Consider the following 22,550-nt stretch of genomic DNA (forward strand, 5'->3'; position numbering starts at 1 on the left):
TGGGTCACATGCAGGAGAAGTCGCTCCCATCCCCTCCCAGCTTCCTGCTCTCCCGGGGGCTCCCCTGCACCTCTGAGCCAGGTCTGGGGTCAGGATGGGGCCGGGCCCCGGGGTCAGGTCGAGGTGCCCGTCAGGAAGGCAGGCTCCAGGGGGCGGGCTGACAGACACCAGAAGCCCTCCCTGAACAAAGGCTGGGTGGGAGGCGGCCTGGCGTTTCCACACCCCGCCTCTCCCAGCGCCTGCTGTGCCGCGACCACAGTCAGCAAGGCGGGGCGAGCATGGCTAGGGCCGCGGCCGCTCTGCTGCCCCTCGTTCTGCAGCTCACGGGCCTGGCACTGGCCCCGGGGACCGGCAGAGGTGGGTCGGGGCACCAAGGGCTTGGGGGCAGACAGGCAGGACCTCACCTCTTGCTCAGCCCAGTCTGAGGGAACGGCTGGGGCCGGGGGCCGCCTCCATGGGCCCTGCCTCGGGGTGCGTGCGCCTCCCAGGCCAGCCTGAGTCCTCCCCGTCGGTGGAGGAGCCAGCATGGTCGAGGCAGCACGGAGACTGTGGCATGGGGTCCCGGAGCAGGACGGGGCTTCCTGCTCTGGCCTCGGGAGGAATTCCTGCAGGCAGCGGTGGGGGAGAGTCTGCCCTGGAATCTGGGAGTCTGAAGTTAATTATTTGTCTTGAGAAAGGGGAGAAAAAAGAAGGCCCGCCATGGGAGCTGACTTTGAGTCTCTGTGTCTGGCTTTCATCCAGAAGGACAGGCAGGAACAGGGAGGTCAGGGCCAGGACTGTGCAGGGGGGGAAGGGAGGGGAGCCGAGGACAGGTCCACGGGGAGCAATCAGGCTTTGTGCAACAATCAGGAGCTCTTTCTGCAGGTCTCTCCAGGCAAAGGACCGGCCCGCTCTTCCCTGAGGGTCCCAGAGGACCCTCAGCTTCTCCCCGACCCCTTTCTTAGGCCTGATTAAGCAGGCCTGGAGGGAGTGGCCTGAAAGGAGGAATCATGGGGGTGGGGTGGGGTGTCGAGCTGGGGTGGAGGGTTTAAGATACTGGGACCCCATCCTTGGCCGCCCTTCATGGGGCTGGGAAGGAAGCGAGGTACAGGGGCCTTACCAAGACAGAGAGCCATTCCAAGTGACGACACCCTGCCCAAGGTAGGGGTGTGGGTGGGGGGCGGGGGGGGGGTAGCAGGGTGGGCTGAAAAGATGAATGGCACTTGGGAAAGCCTCACATTTGGACTTGCTGCTGGGAACCTTCAGATGTGTGATTTAGAAAGGTTGTGAAAGGAGAAGAGGAGCACGTGGAGGCAGGGAGTCTTCAGCCTCCTGAGTGGCGACAGAGGGTAGAGGAGAGGGGCTGGGGGGGATGGGTTGGGGGATGACTGGCTGAGACCAGAGACTGATGGACTTTGGGAGGGGTACAAAAGAGAGAAGCTGAGCCCCAGATTTCTGGGTAGGTGGGGATGGCATTAACGAAGCTGAGGAACTCAGGACAAAACAGGTTTGGACGAAAGAAGACAATTTAGGTCTTGGAAGAGAATCTTCAACCCCCTTTGGTGGAGGCAGTGGCGGGCGGGGGAGTGAGCAATATTGTTCCCCCGCTTCATGGGACTAGTGTCCACGAGAAACCCTTTTAGCCACCCCCAGGCCCAGCCTCACTAATGAGCTGCCTCGGTGGAAAGACCCTTCCCTCTCCCTCCACCTCTTCCTCTGCTCACTCACTTCCTGCTCCAGACCCTCTGCTGCCCCACCCACCTCTGCTGGGAGGAGGGATGATGTTTGTGGGAAGGACACCTGGAGTCAGACAATGACCCCACCACCTTTGTTTCCCTACAGTAGGAGAGGGAACAGAGTCAGGTGAAAGTGGCCGTCCCCAACCCCAGGCCTGAACTCAGAGGTGCCCCCTCCTAGGACCCAGTGTGCTCCAGAACCCGGGACAACCTGTCTTCATTCTCATGGTGCCTTGAAATCTAGTTGGGGGCCCTACCAGCACCCTCCCCAAACCCTTCAAGAAATGCAGCCAAGTCCTGCTTTCTGGAGCCCACTCCGCCCTGTGTGGAGTTCCCAGGCCCCTCTGCCACAGGCCTGGAAAACAGTGGCAAGGCTTGGGAGTGGCGGCAGAGGGAAGAGTTGCCCCTCCCTGTGCACGGAAGTGGTGCCCTTTCTGAAGGTGAAGACAAGCAGAAGGAGGCTGGGGTTTGCCCACAGACCCCAGGTACCTGAAAGCAGCCCTGCCTTTCCCTCCTCTGTCTCCCTCTCCTGCACTTCAGCCTGTGCTGGCTTGTGGGCCCTCCCAGCATGACATATCAGCTCCCCAGGCTGCCCCTGGCCAAGTCCGTGGCCTGAGTGAGGCTGGATGACCCTGGCACAGCCCCCATGGCTGGGGACCCCTGCAGAGTCAGGGCAGGCTACAGGGAGGCCCTGATCTAGATCCTGTCCCCAGGATCCCAGTGAGGCGGGGTCCCTAGGGCTTTTATACCTGCCTGAGGCTCTTACTACTTGGGAAAGCTGGTCTAGGTCACTTTCGTGCACCCAGGGCTCTCTCCTCCTCCTCCCATGCTTTCACTCCAGCCCCCCTCACAGACCACCTCTCCTTCCCTGGATGGGGGGTGGCAGGTGGACAAGGGTGGGGCACAGGATAGACATCAATGGGAAGACAAACCCAGGAAGCCTTGCTAGCCCCTCACTGACAGACCCTCCCTGGATTCTTGTGCTTTCAGGAGGGGCCATCCCCAGGGAGTCTCTGGGGCTTGCTGACATCCACGACTATCAGCTGCAGGCGCCCGCCCACTCCTCAGCCCCTGCTGGGGCCCCCCAGAAGCAGTGGCGCCCCCTGGAGGAGCGACTGGGAAGGCTGGAGGCTGAAGTCACAGAGCTCAGAGAACAGGTACCACTGGAGGCAGTGGGTGTGCATGGGGCAGGGCAGGCCTCATGTAGTGAGAGGGAAGGAGAGAAGGGGGGCCCGCGGGACCCTGAAATAGAGTTTTGTTTTAAATGTACATAGAAAGATTCTTATCTGAACGGTTCTTTTTCTTTTTTTAATAAATTTATTTATTTATTTATTTATTTATTTATTTATTTATTTTTGGCTGCCTTGGGTCTTCGTTGCTGCACGCAGGCTTTCTCTAGTTGCGGCGAGTGGGAGCTACTCTTCGTTGCGGTGCGAGGGCTTCTCATTGCAGTGGCTCCTCTTGTTGCGGAGCACGGTCTCTAGGCGCATGGGCTTCAGTAGTTGTGGCTCACAGGCTCAGTAGTTGTGGGGCATGGGCTTAGTTGCTCCGCGGCATGTGGGATCTTCCCAGACCAGGGCTCGAACCCCTGTCCCCTGCATTGGCAGGCGGATTCTTAACCACTGCGCCACCAGGGAAGCCCTGAACAGTTCTTAACATCGGTTCTTTCATACCAGGGAAGAACCTCCGGGTATTTGTTTTGTCAGATTTTCATATTCTTTCATGTATTCGGCAAACATTATGGAGCATGATCAGGAAAGATTTCGGATAGATAAAGGTCTTTAACTGTTGGGTCACAGGCACTGAGTCCCCTTTTGTCTAAAGGAGAGGACTGGGGGCCCGTGATCCCCTGCGAGCCTATCCAGACCCCAGGCTATGAGAACTGGGACTGTTTGAGCTGGATTCTGCCTGGAAGGGGACCCACTTTTCTCTGGAACTGTCACGTTTCCTTCTCATCCTGCCTTGGCTTTCACACCCCACAAATCTGTGGGAGTTGGTGGGGAAAGCTGAGCCAGTGCCTCTTACCCCCACCTCTCTCCCCAGAACAAAGACCTGCAGGGGAGGGTGAGGCAGCTGGAGTCCTGTGAATGCCACCCGGCTTCGCCCCAGTGCTGGGGGCTGGGTCGGGCCTGGCCCGAGGGGGCTCGCTGGGAGCCTGACGCCTGCACAGCCTGTGTCTGCCAGGACGGGGCCGCACACTGTGTCCCCCAGCCTGGGCTGCCCCATTGCCATGGTGAGTGCCACCCGCCTGCCCACTGGCACCACCTCAGGGCCCGGAAATGGCCCTGAGCGCCTGAGCGACAGCACCATCTCCTCCTCAGGCTGCAGCCACAACGGTCAGGCCTATGGCAATGGGGAGACCTTCGCCACAGACGCCTGTACCACCTGCCGCTGCCTGGTGAGCTCCTGTGACCCACCCTGGATACCCCATACCTGTTCCCCTCACCTGTCTGCCTCACCTCAGCTACCTGTCGCTGCAGCCTGGTGTGCTGAATGTTTAGAAGTGGGGTCTCCCTGCCCATCCCCCCAAGCCTTGCCACTGGCCGCCTTCAGCTGATTCCTAAGAGTTCTGCTTTCTGGAGCTCAATCCCTACGCACACAGTGGGGTTCTTGTCTTCCTATACCTGCCCCTTCGCCTGTGGACCCTCAGTGTCCCCAGTCATCCATCTGTCCCTGCCATCTACCTGCCTCTGCTCCCTCACTTGGCTCCACACCCACCTATTTATTTCCTCACCCCTCCACTGAGGAAGCCCTTGGTTCCCTTCCTAGGATCTCTCCACGCTGGGGAATTTGCTGGCACCTGGAAGAGATGGTTTCCGAGGGTCGAGAGTGGCAGGAGATGATGGGGGAGGGGGAAGGATGTCTCTTTTCTGTCCTTGGGCCAAGGATAGCCCATGTAGTCTGAGCCAACTCAGCCTCTTGCACCTCTGGTGGGTCCCAGCCTGGGGAGAGGTTTCGGTTCTGGAGGCCCTATCCTCCAGGGTTCTGATGCCTGCTTTCCACAGGAAGGAGCCATAACCTGCACCCAGAAGCCATGCCCAAGAGGACCCTGCCCGGAGCCGGGCGCGTGCTGCCCGCACTGCGAGCCCGGTCAGCCTTCTGCCAGCCCCAGCCCCACCTCCTGCACTCGTTCTGGGGCCCCAGAGCCTGGCCTGCCACCTGCCACGTGTCCAGAGGGCGTCTGCCCACTCACTCTGGCAGTGGCTAGGGTTGTTCAGAAGCGAACCCCAAGTCAGCAAATGCTGCCTCTGACTTGGGACTGAACCAAAGGCTCTCTGCATCAGCAGTCCCCAACCTTTTTGACACCAGGGACCAGTTTCATGGAAGACAATTTTTCCATGGACCGGGGTGGTGGTGGGGGAAGGTTTCAGAATGATTCAAGCGCATTACATTTATTGTACATTTTATTTCTATTATTATTACATTGTAATATATAATGAAATAATTATACAACTCACCGTAATGCAGAATCAGTGGGAGCCCTGAGCTTGTTTTCCTGCAACTAGATGGTCCCATCTGGGGGCGATGGGAGACAGTGACACCAAAAGCGTGTTGCTTATATCCAGTCTATTCCATAAGATGCACCTTAATTGTCACTTGCCACCCACCGATAGGGTTTTTTGTTTGTTTGTTTGTTTGTTTGTTTGTTTTTATGGCTGTGTTGGGTCTTCGTTTCTATGTGAGGGCTTTCTCTAGTTGTGGCAAGCGGGGGCCACTCTTCATCACGGTGTGCGGGCCTCTCACTATCGCGGCCTCTCTTGTTGCGGAGCACAGGCTCCAGACGCGCAGGCTCAGTAATTGTGGCTCACGGGCCCAGTTGCTCCGCGGCTTGTGGGATCTTCCCAGACCAGGGCTGGAACCCGTGTCCCCTGCATTGGCAGGCAGACTCTCAACCACTGCACCACCAGGGAAGCCCCCGATAGGGTTTTGATATGAGTCTGCAAGCAACTGATTTATTATGGTCTCTGTGCAGTCAAACCTCTCTGCTAAGGATAACCTGTATTTGCAGCCGCTTCCCCGCGCTAGCATCACTTCAGCTCCACCTCAGATCATCAGGCGTTAGATTCTCATAAGCAGCACGCAACCTAGATCCCTCGCACGCGCAGTTCACAGTAGGGTTCGCACTCCTATGAGAATCTAATACCACCGCTGATCTGACAGGAGGCGGAGCTCAGGAGGTAATGCGAGCCATGGGGGGCAGCTGTAAATACAGATGAAGCTTTGCTCACTCGCCTGCTGCTCACCTCCTGCTGTGCGGCCCGGTTCCTAATAGGCCACGAACAGTTACCTGTCCGTGGCTCGGGGGTTGGGGGGACCCCAGCTCTACCTGATCTTTTTCCCTTCCTCAGGCAGCTTCTAATCTAGTGAGAAGATAAATGTATATAGCTAGTATAATACAAGATTTCAGAGCCAATGAACAGATTAAGAGGAGGTGGAGAAAGGTCATAAGTGGTCAGTCGCCAGAGGAGAGGGCAGGAGGGCAGGGGAAGCCCACCCAGACTAGGTGATCAGGGAGGGCTCTACATACAACAGGTCATCCGAGCTAGATCTTCAAGGGAAAGTGGGGTTTCACCAGAAGGAAAGGGTGTACTTGAAGGCCCTCTAGGCGCACAGAGTGGGGAAAGGTGTGTTGCAGGAAATCAGACTGGGAAGGCCAGTGGGAGCAAACTGCTGTAAGCCTTACAGTTTGGACTTTCTTCTGTGGACAATGGGGAGCCACTGAAGGCTGAAAAGCCAGAGTGTGGCATGTTCAAAGAGGCGTTTTTGGAATTTTCATGTGGTATGGGCTAGATGCAGAGAGACCAGTTAGGGGGCTATTACAGTGGTTGCCTAGGCATGGAGCCAGGGGTGGCAGTGGGCTGCAGAAGGAGGGGTGTTTCCAAAGAACGTAGTTGGATCCCATGGAATAGTGGACTCTGAGCTTGGGAAACTAGTGGTGCCAGTGACCTGAAGACAGCTGGAAAGGAGTGGAGGCAGTGGCTGTTACTGGTTCATAGTCAGGAAGATAAGGTTGCCGGGTTTAGCAAATAAACATATAGGATACCTGGGACTTCCCTGGTGGTCCCATGGTTAGGACTCCATGCTTTCACTGCTGAGGGCCCGGGTTCAATCCCTGGTCGGGGAACTAAGATCCTGCAAGCAGCACTGCCAAAAAAAAAAAAAAAAAAAAAAAAAAAAAAGGATGCCCTGTTAAATTTGAATTTTGTATAAATAACATATTTTTGAATACAAGTATGTCCCGTGCAATATTTGGGACATACTTATACTAAAATATTATGTGTTGTTCATCTGAAATTCACATTTAACTGGACATCCTATATTTTCTCTGGCAACCCTACCCCAGGAAGAATGGCAGCTGCTAGTTTGAAAGGTGGGACAGAGGCTTAGGGACTGGTGAGGTCTGGAAATGTAGCCTGAGAGTTTTGGCCAGAGATGAGGAGTAAAGTCTTGGGAGTTGTTGGATCTCCCAACAAAGAAAAGGGACACACACACACATCGCTTGCAGGACACGTGGTGCCTCAGGGCCACTGCTAGCACATATAATGTCTTTGGTGAAATTTTTAAAAAGGCACACTTTCCTCAATGCTTCCATGTGTTGTAAAATAATGGAAATCTAGTGATTATTCGAGGCAGACACTATACTGCCATCTGCTGGAAAGTTGCAGTAAGTATACAAATCTCTGAGAATCACCTGAATGGTGCCCCTTTGATGTGGCGCCCTTGGCCGTGCTTTCACCCCAGTTCTCTGGGTCTCTTACTTGGGGGCCTGGCCCTGGTTTTGCAGGCTGTACTGGAGGCCACAGGAGTGGGGAAACGTGGCAACTGGAGCCCTGTGTCATCTGTACCTGTCAGGTAAGGGAATCAGAGCCTTGTCCCATCCACCACCCACGTCCCCACCGCCCGGCTTAACCCCAGGCCTGGCAGCGCCAAGCCCAATCTGGGGTCCTGGCAGGGCTGCTGCTGCCACCCCGGCATTGAGGCCTGGAGCCTGCTAGGCCTGCTAGGCCAGCAGAGTAAATCGGCTTGGGCAGTAGAGGAGGAAGGAAGGCTCAGTGTCTACCCTGCAGGCAGGGACGGTGCAGTGCCAGGGGCCCTCATGCTCAGAGCTCAACTGCCTGGAGAGCTACACCCCACCTGGGGAGTGCTGCCCCATCTGCCGGCCAGGTGACCTCCCCCCCCACCCTGTCCCGCCGTCCCCTTGGCCCCAGAGGGTTCCGTACCTACTTGGGGTCATGCCTTCCGAACTCGGGTAATGTCCACCCACCCTGCTCTCTGCTGACCAGTCCGTCATCCTGGCAACACTCCCCAGGCTGTGAGTATGAGGGGCAGCTTTATGAGGAGGGGGCCAACTTCCTGTCCAGCTCCAACCCTTGTCTCCAATGCTCCTGCCTGGTGAGTCCCCCGCACCTTTGCCCAGACCCTGATCTTCCTGGGACACCCCCGCCTACCCTGGGTCACACCCGCCACTCTTTCAGCCCCTCACATACTTTCCGAGGCCTGGTGCCGGAGAGATTCTCCCTCCATCCCCACTCTGTGGCCCATCCTGCTGTCTCTGGGAGCCAGACCCAGGGGCAGTACAGCTATGGGTGCATTACAGAGGAGCCTGGTTCGCTGTGTGCCCATGAAGTGCCCGCCCATCCCCTGCCCTGAACCAGCCCTGAGGCCCGGGCACTGCTGCCCGACCTGCCAAGGTGAGCGCCCTGCCTCTTCCCTGGTAGAGCTCCAGGGAGGGCTGTTATGCCACTTCTTCAACCCAAAGCCCACTCTGCTGGCCTCTGACCTGCGGGTTCCGTCAGTGGGGGGAGCCATGCCTGGCCATCCCTGCTCTGGGGCTGGAAGGCCTGGGCTCAGATTCTGCCCTTGTCAGTGGTTATGTACCTCTGAGGGAGTTACTCCGTGCTTCAGTTCCCCATTTGTAAGATGTGTGTAATGATATGTATGTCAACAAACGTTGACTATTACCTGCTTTGGGCACAGAAGACACAGGGTGGGCCCTCGAGGCAGACCACTAGAGGGTGACACTAAGTCCATGCCAGTACTCTTGCAAAGGCAGGATTAGATTACGCACAGATACTATGGAAACTCAGAGGAAGGAGACCTAATCCAGCCTGGGCACAGAAAGGAAAGCATCCTGGAGGTGGCGAGTCTGCAGCGAACCTCCAGGTTAAAGAGCAGTTAGCAAGGTGAAGGGCGGAACACGGTGGAGGGCATTCCAGGAAAAGAGGGCAGCTTGGGACTGACACTCAGTGTGAGGTGGGTGTGTGTTAGTCGGGAAGGTGCAGGCAGGCAGGAATGACCAAAGCTTGCGCTGAGACATGGGGAGGGGCCAGAGACAGGTGGGTGTGGCCATGCTGCCCTGGAAGGCCTGGAAGGGCAGGCTAAGGAACTTGGGCCTTAGCCAGCCTGGGGCGCTGGAAGGCTGAGGCGAGGGGTCCAGGCAGAGGCAGGATCTGGTCTGGTTTAGGCTCAGAGGAGAGCCCTCAGAGGGCATGTGAAGGAGGGGGTTCTGGCTGAAGCTCCCACCAGGCCTCCTCTCTGCCCATCGCCCCCCAGCCCAAGGCTGCACAGAAGGCGGTTCTCACTGGGAGCATGGCCAAGAGTGGACCACACCTGGGGACCCCTGCCGGATCTGCCAGTGCCTGGTGAGTCTCAGTGCTGCTTCTGGGCTGCCCCCACCCCTCCCCGACCCCAGGCCCGCCAGATTCGTTCCTTCATTCCACTGAACACATCCCAAAAGGCACTGTGAGGGGACAGAGATGGAGGAGACCCAACCCTGAACACCATGAGGGTGGGGAAGGGGTCGCGCCCTCAGTATGTCCAGTTCTGAGCACAGTAGGTGAGCAGGATGTCTGTGAACCAAAGTCGAGGAGCTTCAGGTTACAGGAGTGAGGCTGGGCAGGCTATGACAGGCAGCCCAAGCTCCAGGGAGAGAGAAACACAACTGGCCTGAGGCATCTAGAACTCTGCTGTCTGATCAGGAGCCACTACGTGTGGACACTGAGCCCTTGAAATGTGGTTGTCCGGTTTGAGATGGGCTCTAAATGTAGAATATACATTGGATTTCAAAGACTTAGTACGAAAGAAAGGAATGTAAAATATCTCATTAACACTTCATGCTGATTACATGTTGAAATAACTTTTTGGATATTTTGGTTTGAGTGGAACATAATATTAAAATTTAGGTCCATCTGTTTCTTTTTACTTTTTGAAATTTGACAACTAGAGAATTTAAAATGACATATGTGGTTTGTGTTATATTTCTATTGGGCAGAACAGATCTAGAATATCTTCATGGCGGGGGGGTGTTTACTTAGGTCTTAACTGGTGAGTAGGATTTGAGCAGGGAGAAATGGTGCTATAGACTGAATGTTTGTGTACCGCCCCAAATTCACATGTTGAAATTCTAACCCCCAAAGTGATGGTATTACGAGGTGGGGCCTTTGGGAGGTGATTAGGTTATGAGGGTGGCGCCCTCATGGATGGGATTAGTGCCTGTATAAAAAAGACCCCAGAGAGCTCTCTCATCCCTTCCACCGTGTGGAGACACAAGCAATTAGACAGCCATCTATGAACCAGGAAGGAGACTCTCACCAGACACTGAAACTCCTAGCACCTTGATTTTGGACTCCCCAGCCTCCAAAACTGTGAGAACTAAATTTTTGTTGTTTATAAGCCACCCGGACTATGGGATTTTTTATTACAGTGGCCTGAATGGGCTAAGACACCAGGCATAAGGGAAGAGTCAGGGCAAAGCCTGGGGGAGGAAAGGGGTCACACGGAGGCCTAATGTCCAGACAGGGTGCACACCAAGGAGGGCTGTGGTTCATGGGGGCTGAAGCCAGAGTCACAAAGCTTCCTGACAGCTTGCCAAGGACTAAGGACTCCATTGTGAAGGCCGTGGAGCACCCAACCCCTTGGCAACCATGTGCTTCCCCTCCCTGTTCACACTGACAACCCACTGCCCCCCCCCCCCCGACCTGTGAGGAGAGTCACTGGCAGCCCAGATACATATGGGGCTAAGGTAGTGAGCCCAGGTATAGGTGTGAACTCCAGGGATGGGGTCTGTCTGGGAAAGACCATGGGGAGTAGCAGCAGCTACTATCTGTTAACTGTCAGCTTCCAGAGGTGGATGCCATACCACACACTTATCTTATCCCCATAACAAGGCTATGAGGGCAGGTCCATTATTGCCTCTCTTTTTTTTTTTTAGATGAGTAAACTGAGGCACAGAGAACTTAAGTGGCATGCTAGGTTATACATCTATATTAGTTTATTGGGATGCTGTAACAAAGTACCACAAAAGGAGTGGCTTAAACAACAGAAATCGATTATCTCATGGTTCTGGAGGCAGAAGTCCAAGACCGAGGTGTCGGCAGGGTCGGTTCCCTCTGAGGGCTGTCAGGGAGAATCTGTTCCAGGCCCCTCTCCAGCTCTGGCAGTTGGCTGGCGATCCTTGTCATCCCGTGGCTTCAGTCTGCATCTTCACATGCTTCTCTCCCTGTGTGAGTGTGTGTCTGTGTCCAAATTTCCCCTTTATATAAGGATACCAGTCAATGGATCAAGGGGCCACCCCACACCAGTCTGACCTCATCTCAACTTAAGTGATTACATCTGCTACGACTCTATTTCCAAATAAGGTCACAATCTGAGGGGGTTAGGACTGCAACATAAGAGTTTGAAGGGGGACACAATTTACTCATAGCAATATCTAATAAGTGGATAGCTGGGATTCGAATGCTGTTTCTGCCACTTGGATGAGCTCTGACGGCCCATTCCTCTGCCTACTCTGCCCCCTACCAGGAGGGCCACATCCGGTGCCACCAGCGAGAATGTGCCAGCCTGTGCCCATACCCTGCCCGGCCCCTCCCGGGCACCTGCTGCCCTGTGTGCGATGGTGAGTCAGCGGGTGGATCCTGGAGGGGCTCGGAAAGCTGATGGACAGCCCAGCTCGAGCCTCCCATGAAAGCCAGGACACTGAATGGCATGGGGCCCTGAGGAGGGTCTAAGGCACCCTCTTCCCAACAGGCTGTTTCCTAAATGGGCGCGAGTACCGCAGCGGGGAGCCCGTGGGCTCTGGGGACCCCTGCTCCCACTGCCGTTGTGCCGTGAGTGTGTCTGCCCCGCAGGGAGGGCCTGGCTTCTGGGCCTGCCTCTCACATGCTGACCAGGTCCTTTTGACAGAACGGGAGTGTCCACTGTGAGCCTCTGCCCTGCCCACCGACGCCCTGCAGACACCCAGGCAGGATCCCTGGGAAGTGCTGCCCAGTCTGTGACAGTGAGTGGGGGGCTCGAGTCACCAGGGGGAGGGGTGGGCACTGCCCCGAGAGAGGCTCTGGGTCTCGGAGAGGGGTGGTTGCTTCCGGTGGACTAACAGGAAGCCCCCTTGAGCTAAAGTACAGGGGAAGTCCTTTCTAAAGCTGAGCTCTGTCACCACGGGTGAGGGATGAGTTCTCACCTCGCCTCATGGCTCCCTGGGCACGTGGGGGCTGGGGGAGGCTGGCAGGGCCTCCTGGAGGACAGGGGTGGCTGTCAGGGTTGGGGGTGGACGCCTCGGGTGCTCTGAGGCTTCCCCATCAGCCTCCAGCCCTGTGCCCCAGTCCCTCTGTCATCCTAGCCAGGCTGTGAGTACCAGGGACACCAGTATCAGAGCCAGGAGACCTTCAGACTCCAAGAGAGTGGCCGCTGTGTCCGCTGTTCCTGCCAGGTAGGCGGTGCCGCTGTCTCACGCCCCGGATCTGTCTTGTCCCTTGAGGGCCACTCACCCAGCCTCCCTCCTAGGCCGGCGAGGTCTCCTGTGAGGAGCAGGAGTGCCCGGGCGCCCCCTGCACCCTGTCTGACTCTGGCCCCCAGCTCTGCCCAGGTGTGTGTGTTGGGGGGCAACCACGAAAGGGTGCTGCTTCCAGCAGCTAGAGATGGAGGAGTGTTCCTTCACCATAAGGGGGGCATTCCTAAGTCCACCAGCCATTCCAGAGTGTGTTCAGAGGCTGCCGTGGGGATGGCAAAGCCAGTGTCTTGGGAAGGGTCCTATGGTCTGGGAAGGACAGGGATGGGTGGAGGTGTCCAGGTTGCCATGGTGACAGCCCTCCCGCCCCTCATTGTAGCCTGCGTGCTTGGTGGAGAGGAGTTTGCTGAGGGGGTCCAGTGGGAGCCTGATGGTCAGCCTTGCACAACCTGTTCCTGTCAAGCTGGGGTGCCCGTGTGCAGGGCTTTGCTCTGCTCCCCAGCCCCCTGCCAGCACCCCACCCAGCCCTCCGGTGAGTGCCCCGCCCCGATCTAGCTTTCTTCTCCTGCCTTGCCCAGCCCACCCTGATCGGCTGGGCTGTGATCACCCTGCTCTACCCAGGTGCCTGCTGCCCCAGCTGTGAGAGCTGCAACTACCACGGCCAAGTGTACGCCAACGGGCAGAACTTCACAGATGCAGACAGCCCTTGCCACACCTGCCACTGTGAGGTACCTCCCCAGTCTTGCTGCTGCCCTGCTGAGCCCCTCCTGGGGCCCACCCCCATTGCCCTCTCACCTGCTCCCAGGATGGGACCGTGACATGCTCCTTGGTCAACTGCCCTCCCACAACCTGTGCCAGGCCCCAGAGTGGACCCGGCCAGTGCTGCCCCAGGTGCCCAGGTATGTGCTTACTGTACCTGTCTGGCTTGGTGAACCCTTGACCCTGCCACTCCATGGCCCCATGGGCCCAACGGATACCTTAGAAAGCAATGGCCTTCTGAATTGTTTTCAGTCTGACACAGCTTGGGACTCTCTGGAACCCACAGGGTATGGGTGGGAGAGACGAGTAGACATCCGTTTGTCCCTTCATGTTACGACACCACCCTTCCCTCCTTTCCTACACTTCCTCTTCCAATACCCCCACCACGCACATCTATTTGTATACCTGTATAAGCCTGGTTCATGCAACAAATGTTCAGGTTTCCTACGCAAGAGACTGGGAGCTGGGATGCTGTGTGCCCTGATCCCTGCCCACACGGAGAGTGTGCAGGACGCGTATCACAAACACAGGCATGCACACGCATGAGCCCTTTGGCTCTTCACCCTCAGAGGCACACACAGCTGCCTGCAGGTAAAGGAACTAAACACACACACACACACACGCACAAGTGTGTGCTCAGAGAGATATCCTTGTCCGCATACACAGCCCCTCCTCCTCCTCCTCTCCCTCCATGGGGACAGCTTCCAAGTGGCACTTGTGCAGTGGCTCTGGACTCAAGGGTAGAGGGACTGTCAGCCTGCTCCTCGCACTGTCAGTCTTTGTCCCCACTCCTGCCCACCCGCCCCACTGCCCAGACTGCATCCTGGAGAAACAAGTGTTTATGGATGGCGAGAGCTTCTCCCACCCCCGAGACCCCTGCCAGGAATGCCAGTGCCGGGAAGGCCATGCCCACTGCCAACCTCGGGCCTGCCCCAGGGCCTCCTGTGCCCACCCGCTGCCTGGTCCCTGTTGCCAGAACAACTGCAACGGTGAGGCGGACGGGATGGGGGGTGGTCCCTCGGGATGGCTTGGCCCCATCTATAGGCCTTTAGGGCTGGGAGGGCAGCATGCCCTGGGGGAAGGAGGGCCTCTCCCAGGCCCATAGCTGCCCCCTCCCCCAGGCTGTGCCTTTGGTGGGAAAGAGTACCCCAACGGAGCGGACTTCCCCCACCCCTCTGACCCCTGCCGCCTGTGTCGCTGTCTGGTGAGTCTGCCACCTGTATGGGAAGGAAGAGTGGGTGGGGTGGGGGGGGCACTTGGGGAGACCAGGAGAGGTCCGCCAAGGTGAGGGTGAGAAGGGGAGGGGTCTCCTCCACCTTCTACCACTGACTTGGCCGGGCCTCGTGCATCTGCAGAGCGGCCACGTGCAGTGCCCGGCCCGCCGCTGCCCGCCCTTGCCCTGTCCAGAGCCGCTCCTGTTGCCAGGAGAGTGCTGCCCGCAGTGCCCGGGTAGGAGCCGCACCCCTCGCCGCTTCCCCGGAGGGACCCCCCTCGGCAGCCTCCCCCCCCCCCAACCCCGCCGCCTCGCTGACGCTGGTTCTCTGGCTGCAGCCACCCGCTCTGGCTGCCCTCGGCCCGGGGGCGGGGTCCCCGTCCGCCACCAGGAGCACTTCTCCCAGCCCGACGACCCCTGCCGCCACTGCCTCTGCCTCAACGGCTCCGTGTCCTGCCAGCGGCTGCCCTGCCCACCGGCGCCCTGCGCCCACCCGCGCCAGGGGCCCTGCTGCCCCTCCTGTGACGGTAACGCCCCGGCTGCACCCGCCCGCACTCCTTCCAACTCCACCCCGAGCCTCACCTTCTCGGTCCCCCTCTTACTCTGCGTCCCTCTTCATCTCCAGGCGGGGCGCCACCCCTTCTCCCCCTTCCTCCTGGCCCGCCCCTCCGGGGGCGGGGTTCTCACTAAGAAAGTGGGGGAACGGTGCGCACCCAACCCGCAGGGCCCGGGAGGTAGTGCGCCCGGTGCGCCGCCTCCATGGCCCCCCAGCCCCTCGCCTGCCCCCCAGGCTGCCTGTACCAGGGGAAGGAGTTCGCCAGCGGCGAGCGCTTCCCTTCGCCCACTGCCCGGTGCCACGTCTGCCTCTGCTGGGAGGGCAGCGTCAGCTGCGAGCCCAGGGCCTGTGCCCCGGCACAGTGCCCCTTCCCTGCCAGGGGTGACTGCTGCCCTACCTGTGATGGTGAGGGGACGGGAACTGTACGGGTGGGGGGACAGGAGGGCGGGGTCAAAGTCATCTTTACTGCCCTAGAGTGGGTCAAAAATATTTATTACCGTAAGACAAAAGCCCTGGACCAAATTCTGTGTGGGTTTTCCCTATAGATTGGACAGGGAGCATTTATCTTTTTTCTTTTTTGTAATATTTATTTATTTATTTATTTATTGGCTGCGTTGGGTCTTAGTTGCAGCACATGGGATCTTTCGTTGCGGCGCATTGCAGCGCACCGGCTCAGTAGTTGCAGGTGCGAGGGCTTAGTTGCCCCGCGGCATGTGGGATCTTAGTTCCCCGACCAGGGATCCAACTGGCGTCCCCTGCATTGCAAGATGGATTCTTAACCACTGGACCACAGGGAAGGCCCTGGACAGGGAGCTTCCTTACAGGCTGAAGGGGAGAAAGTTTGCCCTTTGGCCAATCCAACTGCCACTCCCCAGACCCCTTTACGCACCGGCCAAGACTGAGCCCTTCCCTCCCCACCAGGTCTCTGAGGCCTTGGGCTCAGGCCAGGCCCAAGCTCAGAGCTGGATGACTGGTCTCCTCTCCCTGATTTCTGCCCCTCCCCCCGCCCTCCCTGTCCTCTCTCCAAGGCTGTGAGTACCTACGGGAGTCCTACCTGAGCAGCCAGGAGTTTCCGGATCCCCGAGAGCCCTGCAATCTATGTACCTGTCTCGGAGGCTTCGTGACCTGCAGCCGCCGGCCCTGTGAGCCTCTGGGCTGCAGCTACCCGCTCACCCTGTCTGGGCACTGCTGCCCGACCTGCCAGGGTAAACCTGCCCTCCCACTGCCCCTCTCGACTCCCCGGCCTCCCTTCAGCTCCGAGTCCCCTGGTCTGGTCGCTGTCACCCCTCCCCCGAGAGAGCCACGCAGCAAGCCCACAGCCTGGGTTTTCCGGGGGTTCCTCACCCCATACTCGCGCCCTCCTCTCTGTCCCTGCTGTCACCTCACGCTGACTGTGAGGGGCACCACATAACCACCCCTGTGCTGCCAGACCTTCCTGCTCTTCAGCTATCTCCCTGCCTTCCTAAAATATCACGTCACCAGACTCAAAGCCACTCAGTGGCTCCACTGCCCTTGAGTCACCCAACCACATTTGGGCAACTTCCTTCCCCCGTGGCTTCTAAAGAAGCCACCCTCCCGAACCCAGCCCACCTCTCACCTTCATTTCCAGTGTGCCCATCCCTCTCATCTTCCTCCCACAAGGGCCGGTGGTGTGTGGTCCCACCCTCAGTCCTCCCCCGCGCTTCATGCATGCAAGTCCCACCACCGTGGTCTGGCTGACGTCTTTCCTCCCGCCCCTCACCTTCCCAGCCACTCATCTCTCTTTCTGACTCTTAGCTAAGCTTTGGTAGAGGACCCCAGGCCCGGCTGTGTGTGTGTGTGTGTGTGTGTGTGTGTGTGTGTCTGTGTTGGTGTCTGTGCGTGTGGCAGCAGAGGAATCCACTGATTGCGGCTCTGCCTTGTATTCCCCCCTCTGCCAGGATGCCTCTATCATGGGGTCACCGCCGCCCCCGGAGAGACCCTTCCTGACCCGCTCGACCCCACCTGCTCCATCTGCACCTGCCAGGTGAGGCGGCCCTTTGGGGGCTTGGAGCCCTTCATCCCTTGATCCTCCTCTCTGGCCAGAAAGAGGTCGTCTCCTCCTCCCAGGGTACACACTGCCTGTGACATCCATCAGGACAGGATTGGGCTCAGGCCTCCTGGGCTGAGGGAGGGGGTCTGGGCCTGGCAGGTCAGTAGGGGCACACCCCCATGAGGCCACGTGTGGCCTGGTTTGAGGGTGTGATGACATGGGAAGTGGCAGCGTGACCTCTCTCCCCCAGGAAGGCTCCATGCGCTGCCAGAAGAAGCCGTGTGCTCCAGCTCTGTGCCCCCATCCCTCCCCAGGGCCTTGCTTCTGCCCTGTTTGCCACAGTGAGCACACATGCCGGCTCCCCCCGCCCCCACCCCGCGCCTCCCCCTCCCGCTCTGCCGGACCTGGTAGCACAGCCCCCGCCCAGGAAACGTGTCACCCACAGGCTGCCTCTCTCAGGGCCAGGAGCACCAGGACGGGGAGGAGTTTGAGGGGCCCACAGGCAGCTGTGAGCGATGTCGCTGTCAGGTGTGGTAGGGAGGTGGCAGAGGGGGCAGGGGCGGGGTCAGCTGGCCTGGGGAGCAAGTCGCTGACCGTGCATCTCCTGCAGGCTGGCCAGGTCAGCTGTGAGCGGCTGCAGTGCCCACCTCTGCCCTGCCCACTCCAGGTCACAAAGCCGGGGAGCTGCTGCCCTCGCTGCAGAGGTATGCCTGGCCAGTGGGACTGCTCCCTTGTTTCCGTCCCTGGGTCCCGTGTCCCTCCATCGGCCCCACCTCCCTCCCCTCAGCTCTCCTCCAGACTTCCCACCTCCCTGTCCACCTGTCTGTCCCTCCCACACCTCAGCCCTTGAGCTCTCACCACATCCACCTTCAGCTTTTCCTACCTATCCCTGCCCCTGGCCTATCCAGACCGTCTCCCCTTCTAGGTGCTTATTAGAATCTCCTCGAAGCTGCCCCATTCCTAACCACACCCCATTCATAATGATAATAATGACAATTAACATTTATTGAGCACATACCATGTGCCGGACCCTGAGCTAAGCGCTTTACACATACCTCATTTGATGCACACAACGATCTCATCAAATAGGTATTATTATTAACTTTTCCCATTTTACAGATGAGAAAACTGAGGTAACATAACTTACCTGTAGTCACTTAGCCAGTAGATGGCAGAGTCAAGATTTGCATCTAGGCCGTCTGGTTCTAGAGTAGGGGCCTTTTTTTAGCCTGTGTGGGCCCTCGCCCCATACACTGCCCAGCATGGTATAGGAACTGTCAGCGTCTCCTTGCCCTGAGATGAAATCCCCATTTAGCGGATGGGGAGACTGAGACTTGTAGAGATTGAGTTACCTTGGGCACATGGTTACTGATGGAACCTCTCATTCATCCCACGTGCATTTATTACACACTTGCTGCAGGCCAGGTACTGTTGCTGGTGCTCAGCTATAACAGACAGTGCCTGCTGCCTGGCACTGGGTCTAGCAAGCAAGCAGACAAGGAATGGGATTAGAATCCAGGTGTTCTGACCCCGACCCAGTGTCTTTCCCCTCCATCACAGGCAGGAGTTCTGTCCCAGGCCACCTTTCCACTATATCCCTGCAGAAACCCCTCCTGGTACCCATATACCCTACTGAGCACCCAGGGTGAGGAGGGTGGGTCAGGGGCAGACATGCAGAACCCAGACTCAGAGCTCATCCCTGCCCACCTCGGACACAGGCTGCCTGGTTCATGGGGAGGAGCACCCTGAAGGCAGTAGCTGGGAGCCCCCCAACAGCCCCTGCTCCTCCTGCATGTGTCATGAGGGTGTCATCACCTGTGCCCACGTCCAGTGTGTCACCTCCTGTGCCCAGCCTCACCTGGGGCCCCATGACTGCTGCCCTCGATGCTCTGGTACTGGGAGCCTGGGGTGGGGGGGCGTGGGCAGGGAGGCAGTGCCCGGTCAGCATCTCCCTGCCATTGCCCTGGGCTTGGCGGCAGAGATGCATCGTTCCAGGAGAAGTGGCCCCCATTCTTATGCACACCCCACTCTCTGAGGCTGGGGGGCCTGGCATTGCTGCCAGCCTGAAAGCTCCCTGATTCTGTTCTGCTCTTAACACCCCGCCCCACCCCTGCCAAGACTGTGAGCATGAGGGTCAGAAGTATGAGCCCGGGGAGAGCTTCCAGCCTGGCACAGACCCCTGTGAAGTGTGCACCTGTGAGGTAGGGGAGGGCAACGCTGAGGGGCAGCCTGGACCCTGCGGGGAGCAGGCATTGTGGGGTCTGAGTCAGGAGTGTGTCCCTGTGCCCAGGGAGTGAGGCAGGGGCTTGGGGTGAAGAGCCGGCAGGGCCAGCAAGTTTGGTGGGGCAGGCAGTGGGCAGGCCCTCCTGGCTGGAGTGCAGGGTGGTGTGGGTACAAGGTTGCGGGGAGACGCCTGGGAATTGGTTGGGGGCCATATTGGGGAAATTCTATTTGAAAGGTAAGGGTGAGCCAATGAAAGGGTTTTGAGCAGGCAAACAACATCATAGATCAGGAGATTAGGTAGTGAGATTGGGAAGGGGGATGGCATGGGAGGGGGATGGCATGGGAGGGGGATGGCATGGGACTGCAGAAGGGTCAAAAGGCGCATGAAGGTTCAGGCCCACGTGACTACAGGGAGCGGGCACTGTCATCTCCGGGGATCAGGGCATGGGGTGAGGAGCAAGTCTGAGGAGACGCTGAGTCTCTCTGCACACTGTAGTCTGACCTGCCCAAGGCAGATGGAGGAGCCTGGAGTCCAGAGGAAAGAGGGTGGCTCTCGGCTTCCATGGCCTGGGACCCACCCCCTGCTCGCTCGCTCGTTCAGCTGCAGCCTGAGGGAACTCCCAGCCTTCGCTGTCACCGGTGGCAGTGTCCCAGCCTGGTGGGCTGTCCCGCCAGCCAGCTCCTGCCCCCTGGGCCCCAGCACTGCTGCCCCACCTGTGCCCGTGAGTCCCCGGAATGGGGGGGTAAAGAGGGCAGGGCTGCCACCCCCCGAGTGACACTGGAAGGGCCAGCCAGCTCTCCTCCACAATCCCAGCCCCAGCCCTTTCCTGAGTCCAGTGGGTTGTTCTGGAAACCTGTACCCTGGAGGGTGAGACCTGTAATACCCTAAGGGGAAACGGGAAGCTAGCAGGACCCCTTGACTCTGAAGCCTGGTGCATCTTGTCCAGCAGGTGACGCTGCAGGGTTGCAGTTGTGCTGGCCGCTGGCTCCTTGAGGGCAGGGATATTAGGACCAGAGGGGCAGTGAGTCGCCCAGCTACAGAGGTGGGGAGAGGTGTTCTTGTCAACACTCGCTCAGATGTGCTGCTGCAGGGAAAGAGGAAAGGCACGATATTTACTAAGCACCTACTGCATGCCACACACTGTACTTGGTGCTTTTAATAAACAGCATCACATTAAATTCTCACAGTTACCCAGTGAGGAGGTGTTATTACTCCTTTTTTTTAACAGATGAAGAAATTGAGGTTCAGAGAAGTTGATTAATTTGCCCCAAATGGCACAGGCACTGAGTGCTGTAGCCAGGATTGGAACCTGGGGTACCTGGCTCATTGTGCTTCCTTTCAGACGATAAGTGGGAGGGGGAGAAGGGCGGGCAGCCCAGTGGTCCTTAGTGACCTCAGGCTGAGGAAGCCACACTTTGTCTGTTTTCAGGCCCTCCATGCTAGCAGCCTAGCAAAGTTCCTTTTCAAAAGTCCAAACTTTTCTTTGCTGGAACAAAAGGAAAAGGGATCTGTCATTCCTGGAATCAAGGTGTTAGGGCCATAAGTATGCCCTGGGCCCAGAAAGCCCGGGGACGCAGTAAGGGGATAAGGGGTCAGTTAGGCTTTGTCCCCCACCCCCATCCCGGCAGCATCTCCCGTACTGCGTTCTTGTCTTCACAGAGCCGCTGAGTGCCTGCACGGAGCACCTGCGGGGGTCTAAGCTGGCCCCGCCAGACCCCTGCTACACCTGCCAGTGCCAGGTGAGCCCTCCTGCCTTGGGGACTCCTCAAGCCCCCTCTTCCTCCTCCTCTGTGGGCTGTGGCTGCGACTTCTCTTCTGCAGCAGCTCTGGGCTTCCTACTCACCCCCAACATTTGCCCACTTGTCCTGAATGTCACATTCTGCCTAGGCCCTGCTCCCTCCCTGCTGTTCTCTACCTGTAGTGTTCCTGTGCCCTTCCACAGGACCTGACTTGGCTCTGCATTCACCAGGCCTGTCCTGAGCCCAGCTGTCCCCTGTTGGAGCGCCATACCCCCCCTGGGAGCTGCTGCCCCGTGTGCCAGGGTTCATGCCCAATTTTGTTCTGCATCCTCAGAGCCGGAGCCAGGAGGGAGACAGGAGGGGTGGCATCCATGGGCCAAGTGGGCAACCTGGGGTGTGCACACAGAATGCAGGCTTTGTTCTTTTGTAGAAAGGGAGGGATGTTCGTTGGGGTGGAGGAGGGACTCATGAGGTAGAGGGAGGCAGGGAATGAAGCCTGGATTCTCAAGGACTGGCCTGAGGCTTGGCTCAAGGACCTGAGGCCCACTAGCAGGGCATCGCACTGCTGAGCTGGCAGTCGGCCCAGAGAAAAGTTCCAGCTTCTGGCTCTTGCGGCTTCCGGGACACTCTGGACATCCCGAGCACTGGTGCAGGGTCTGCCATCTAGTAGGCCCCATGGTGCTGGTTGAAGAAATCAACACCATCAGGGTGCTAATTGGATGGGGTGGGCACCGCCCTGCCCTGGCCTTCAGGGTGAGCTCATGCAGGCGGAATGACAGTGCTCTCCCATCCCCATTTCTTCCTCCTCAGAATGTGTGGTGGAAGCTGAGGGCCGGAGAGTGGCAGATGGAGAGAGCTGGCAGGACCCCAGTGACGCCTGTATCACTTGCACCTGCCATGTGAGCTGGAGGTGGGAGGGTGAGGGTGGAGGACCTGAGAGATGGATAAAGGGAGGAGCCTCCGGTCACTGGACCAGAGAATATGGGGTCTTCGAGGTAATCAGAAAAAGGTGCCCCCTCTGGGCATCCCTGTGTGAGGGCAAGTAGCTGAAGGTGCATTTCATCCCCTACTTGAACATGAAGTGGCTGTTCTTGTGGGGCAGGGGCAGAGAGAGAGGGGGCTCCCGCCCCAGTCCCTGATCCAGAAGGTCTCCAAGAGTGTGAGGCCAGGGACTCCAGACCCTGCCGGAAGTCCCTAGAGCAATGGCATCTGTCCTCAGCGGGGCCGCGTGGAGTGCCGCCTGGAAGAGTGCCAGGCCCTCTCCTGCCCCCACGGCTGGGCGAAGGTGCGGGAGGCTGGCAGGTGCTGTGAGAGATGCCAAGGTGCGGACCAGGGAGATGGGGGTGTTGGGGAGGGGGGAGGCGGGAGCGAGACCCAGTGTGAGGGATGGGCAGCGGACCCTCGCCCCTTACTGTCCCCTCAGCCCCCGCCCAGTCGTGCGCGCACCAGGGCCGGCAGGTGGCCTCCGGGGAGCGCTGGGCCGTGGACGCCTGCACCAGTTGCTCCTGCGTAGCCGGCGCCGTGAGCTGCCAGAGCCAGCGCTGCCCGCCGCTCTCCTGCGGGCCCGTGAGTGCCGCTGTCTGAAGAGGTGGGATGGGTGGCCACTTGGC

At 58.5% G+C, this 22,550-nt stretch overlaps 1 protein-coding gene across 3 annotated transcripts in view; it reads left to right on the forward strand.

Annotated features, from left to right (window-relative positions):
- The first annotated feature begins 274 nt into the window (after positions 1-274).
- KCP (kielin cysteine rich BMP regulator) overlaps positions 275-22,550 on the forward strand; it is a 31,880-nt gene continuing 9,604 nt past the window's right edge. Inside the window, exons 1-36 of one of the 3 annotated variants that reach the window (XM_057550273.1) lie at positions 275-357; positions 2,706-2,872; positions 3,759-3,948; positions 4,037-4,113; positions 4,721-4,805; positions 7,501-7,568; positions 7,784-7,880; positions 8,026-8,108; positions 8,314-8,407; positions 9,270-9,358; positions 11,517-11,610; positions 11,742-11,821; positions 11,898-11,991; positions 12,335-12,420; positions 12,495-12,576; positions 12,818-12,970; positions 13,060-13,166; positions 13,244-13,337; positions 14,013-14,186; positions 14,319-14,401; positions 14,553-14,646; positions 14,749-14,937; positions 15,201-15,371; positions 15,995-16,171; positions 16,886-16,971; positions 17,228-17,318; positions 17,423-17,505; positions 17,588-17,681; positions 18,696-18,869; positions 19,096-19,178; positions 19,802-19,922; positions 20,861-20,940; positions 21,144-21,243; positions 21,751-21,935; positions 22,160-22,262; positions 22,364-22,506. In XM_057550273.1, the coding sequence (XP_057406256.1) occupies positions 279-357; positions 2,706-2,872; positions 3,759-3,948; positions 4,037-4,113; positions 4,721-4,805; positions 7,501-7,568; positions 7,784-7,880; positions 8,026-8,108; positions 8,314-8,407; positions 9,270-9,358; positions 11,517-11,610; positions 11,742-11,821; positions 11,898-11,991; positions 12,335-12,420; positions 12,495-12,576; positions 12,818-12,970; positions 13,060-13,166; positions 13,244-13,337; positions 14,013-14,186; positions 14,319-14,401; positions 14,553-14,646; positions 14,749-14,937; positions 15,201-15,371; positions 15,995-16,171; positions 16,886-16,971; positions 17,228-17,318; positions 17,423-17,505; positions 17,588-17,681; positions 18,696-18,869; positions 19,096-19,178; positions 19,802-19,922; positions 20,861-20,940; positions 21,144-21,243; positions 21,751-21,935; positions 22,160-22,262; positions 22,364-22,506 (4,050 nt within the window). In that variant the 5' untranslated portion in view covers positions 275-278. Of the gene's footprint in view, positions 358-2,705; positions 2,873-3,758; positions 3,949-4,036; positions 4,114-4,720; positions 4,806-7,500; positions 7,569-7,783; positions 7,881-8,025; positions 8,109-8,313; positions 8,408-9,269; positions 9,359-11,516; positions 11,611-11,741; positions 11,822-11,897; positions 11,992-12,334; positions 12,421-12,494; positions 12,577-12,817; positions 12,971-13,059; positions 13,167-13,243; positions 13,338-14,012; positions 14,187-14,318; positions 14,402-14,552; positions 14,647-14,748; positions 14,938-15,200; positions 15,372-15,994; positions 16,172-16,885; positions 16,972-17,227; positions 17,319-17,422; positions 17,506-17,587; positions 17,682-18,695; positions 18,870-19,095; positions 19,179-19,801; positions 19,923-20,860; positions 20,941-21,143; positions 21,244-21,750; positions 21,936-22,159; positions 22,263-22,363; positions 22,507-22,550 lie in introns of those variants that run through there. The other 2 variants (XM_057550274.1, XM_057550275.1) reach the window with 2 other exon arrangements.

The sequence above is a fragment of the Balaenoptera acutorostrata genome, chromosome 7 (genome assembly GCF_949987535.1).
Source record: "Balaenoptera acutorostrata chromosome 7, mBalAcu1.1, whole genome shotgun sequence".
NCBI classification, from domain to species: domain Eukaryota; kingdom Metazoa; phylum Chordata; class Mammalia; order Artiodactyla; family Balaenopteridae; genus Balaenoptera; species Balaenoptera acutorostrata.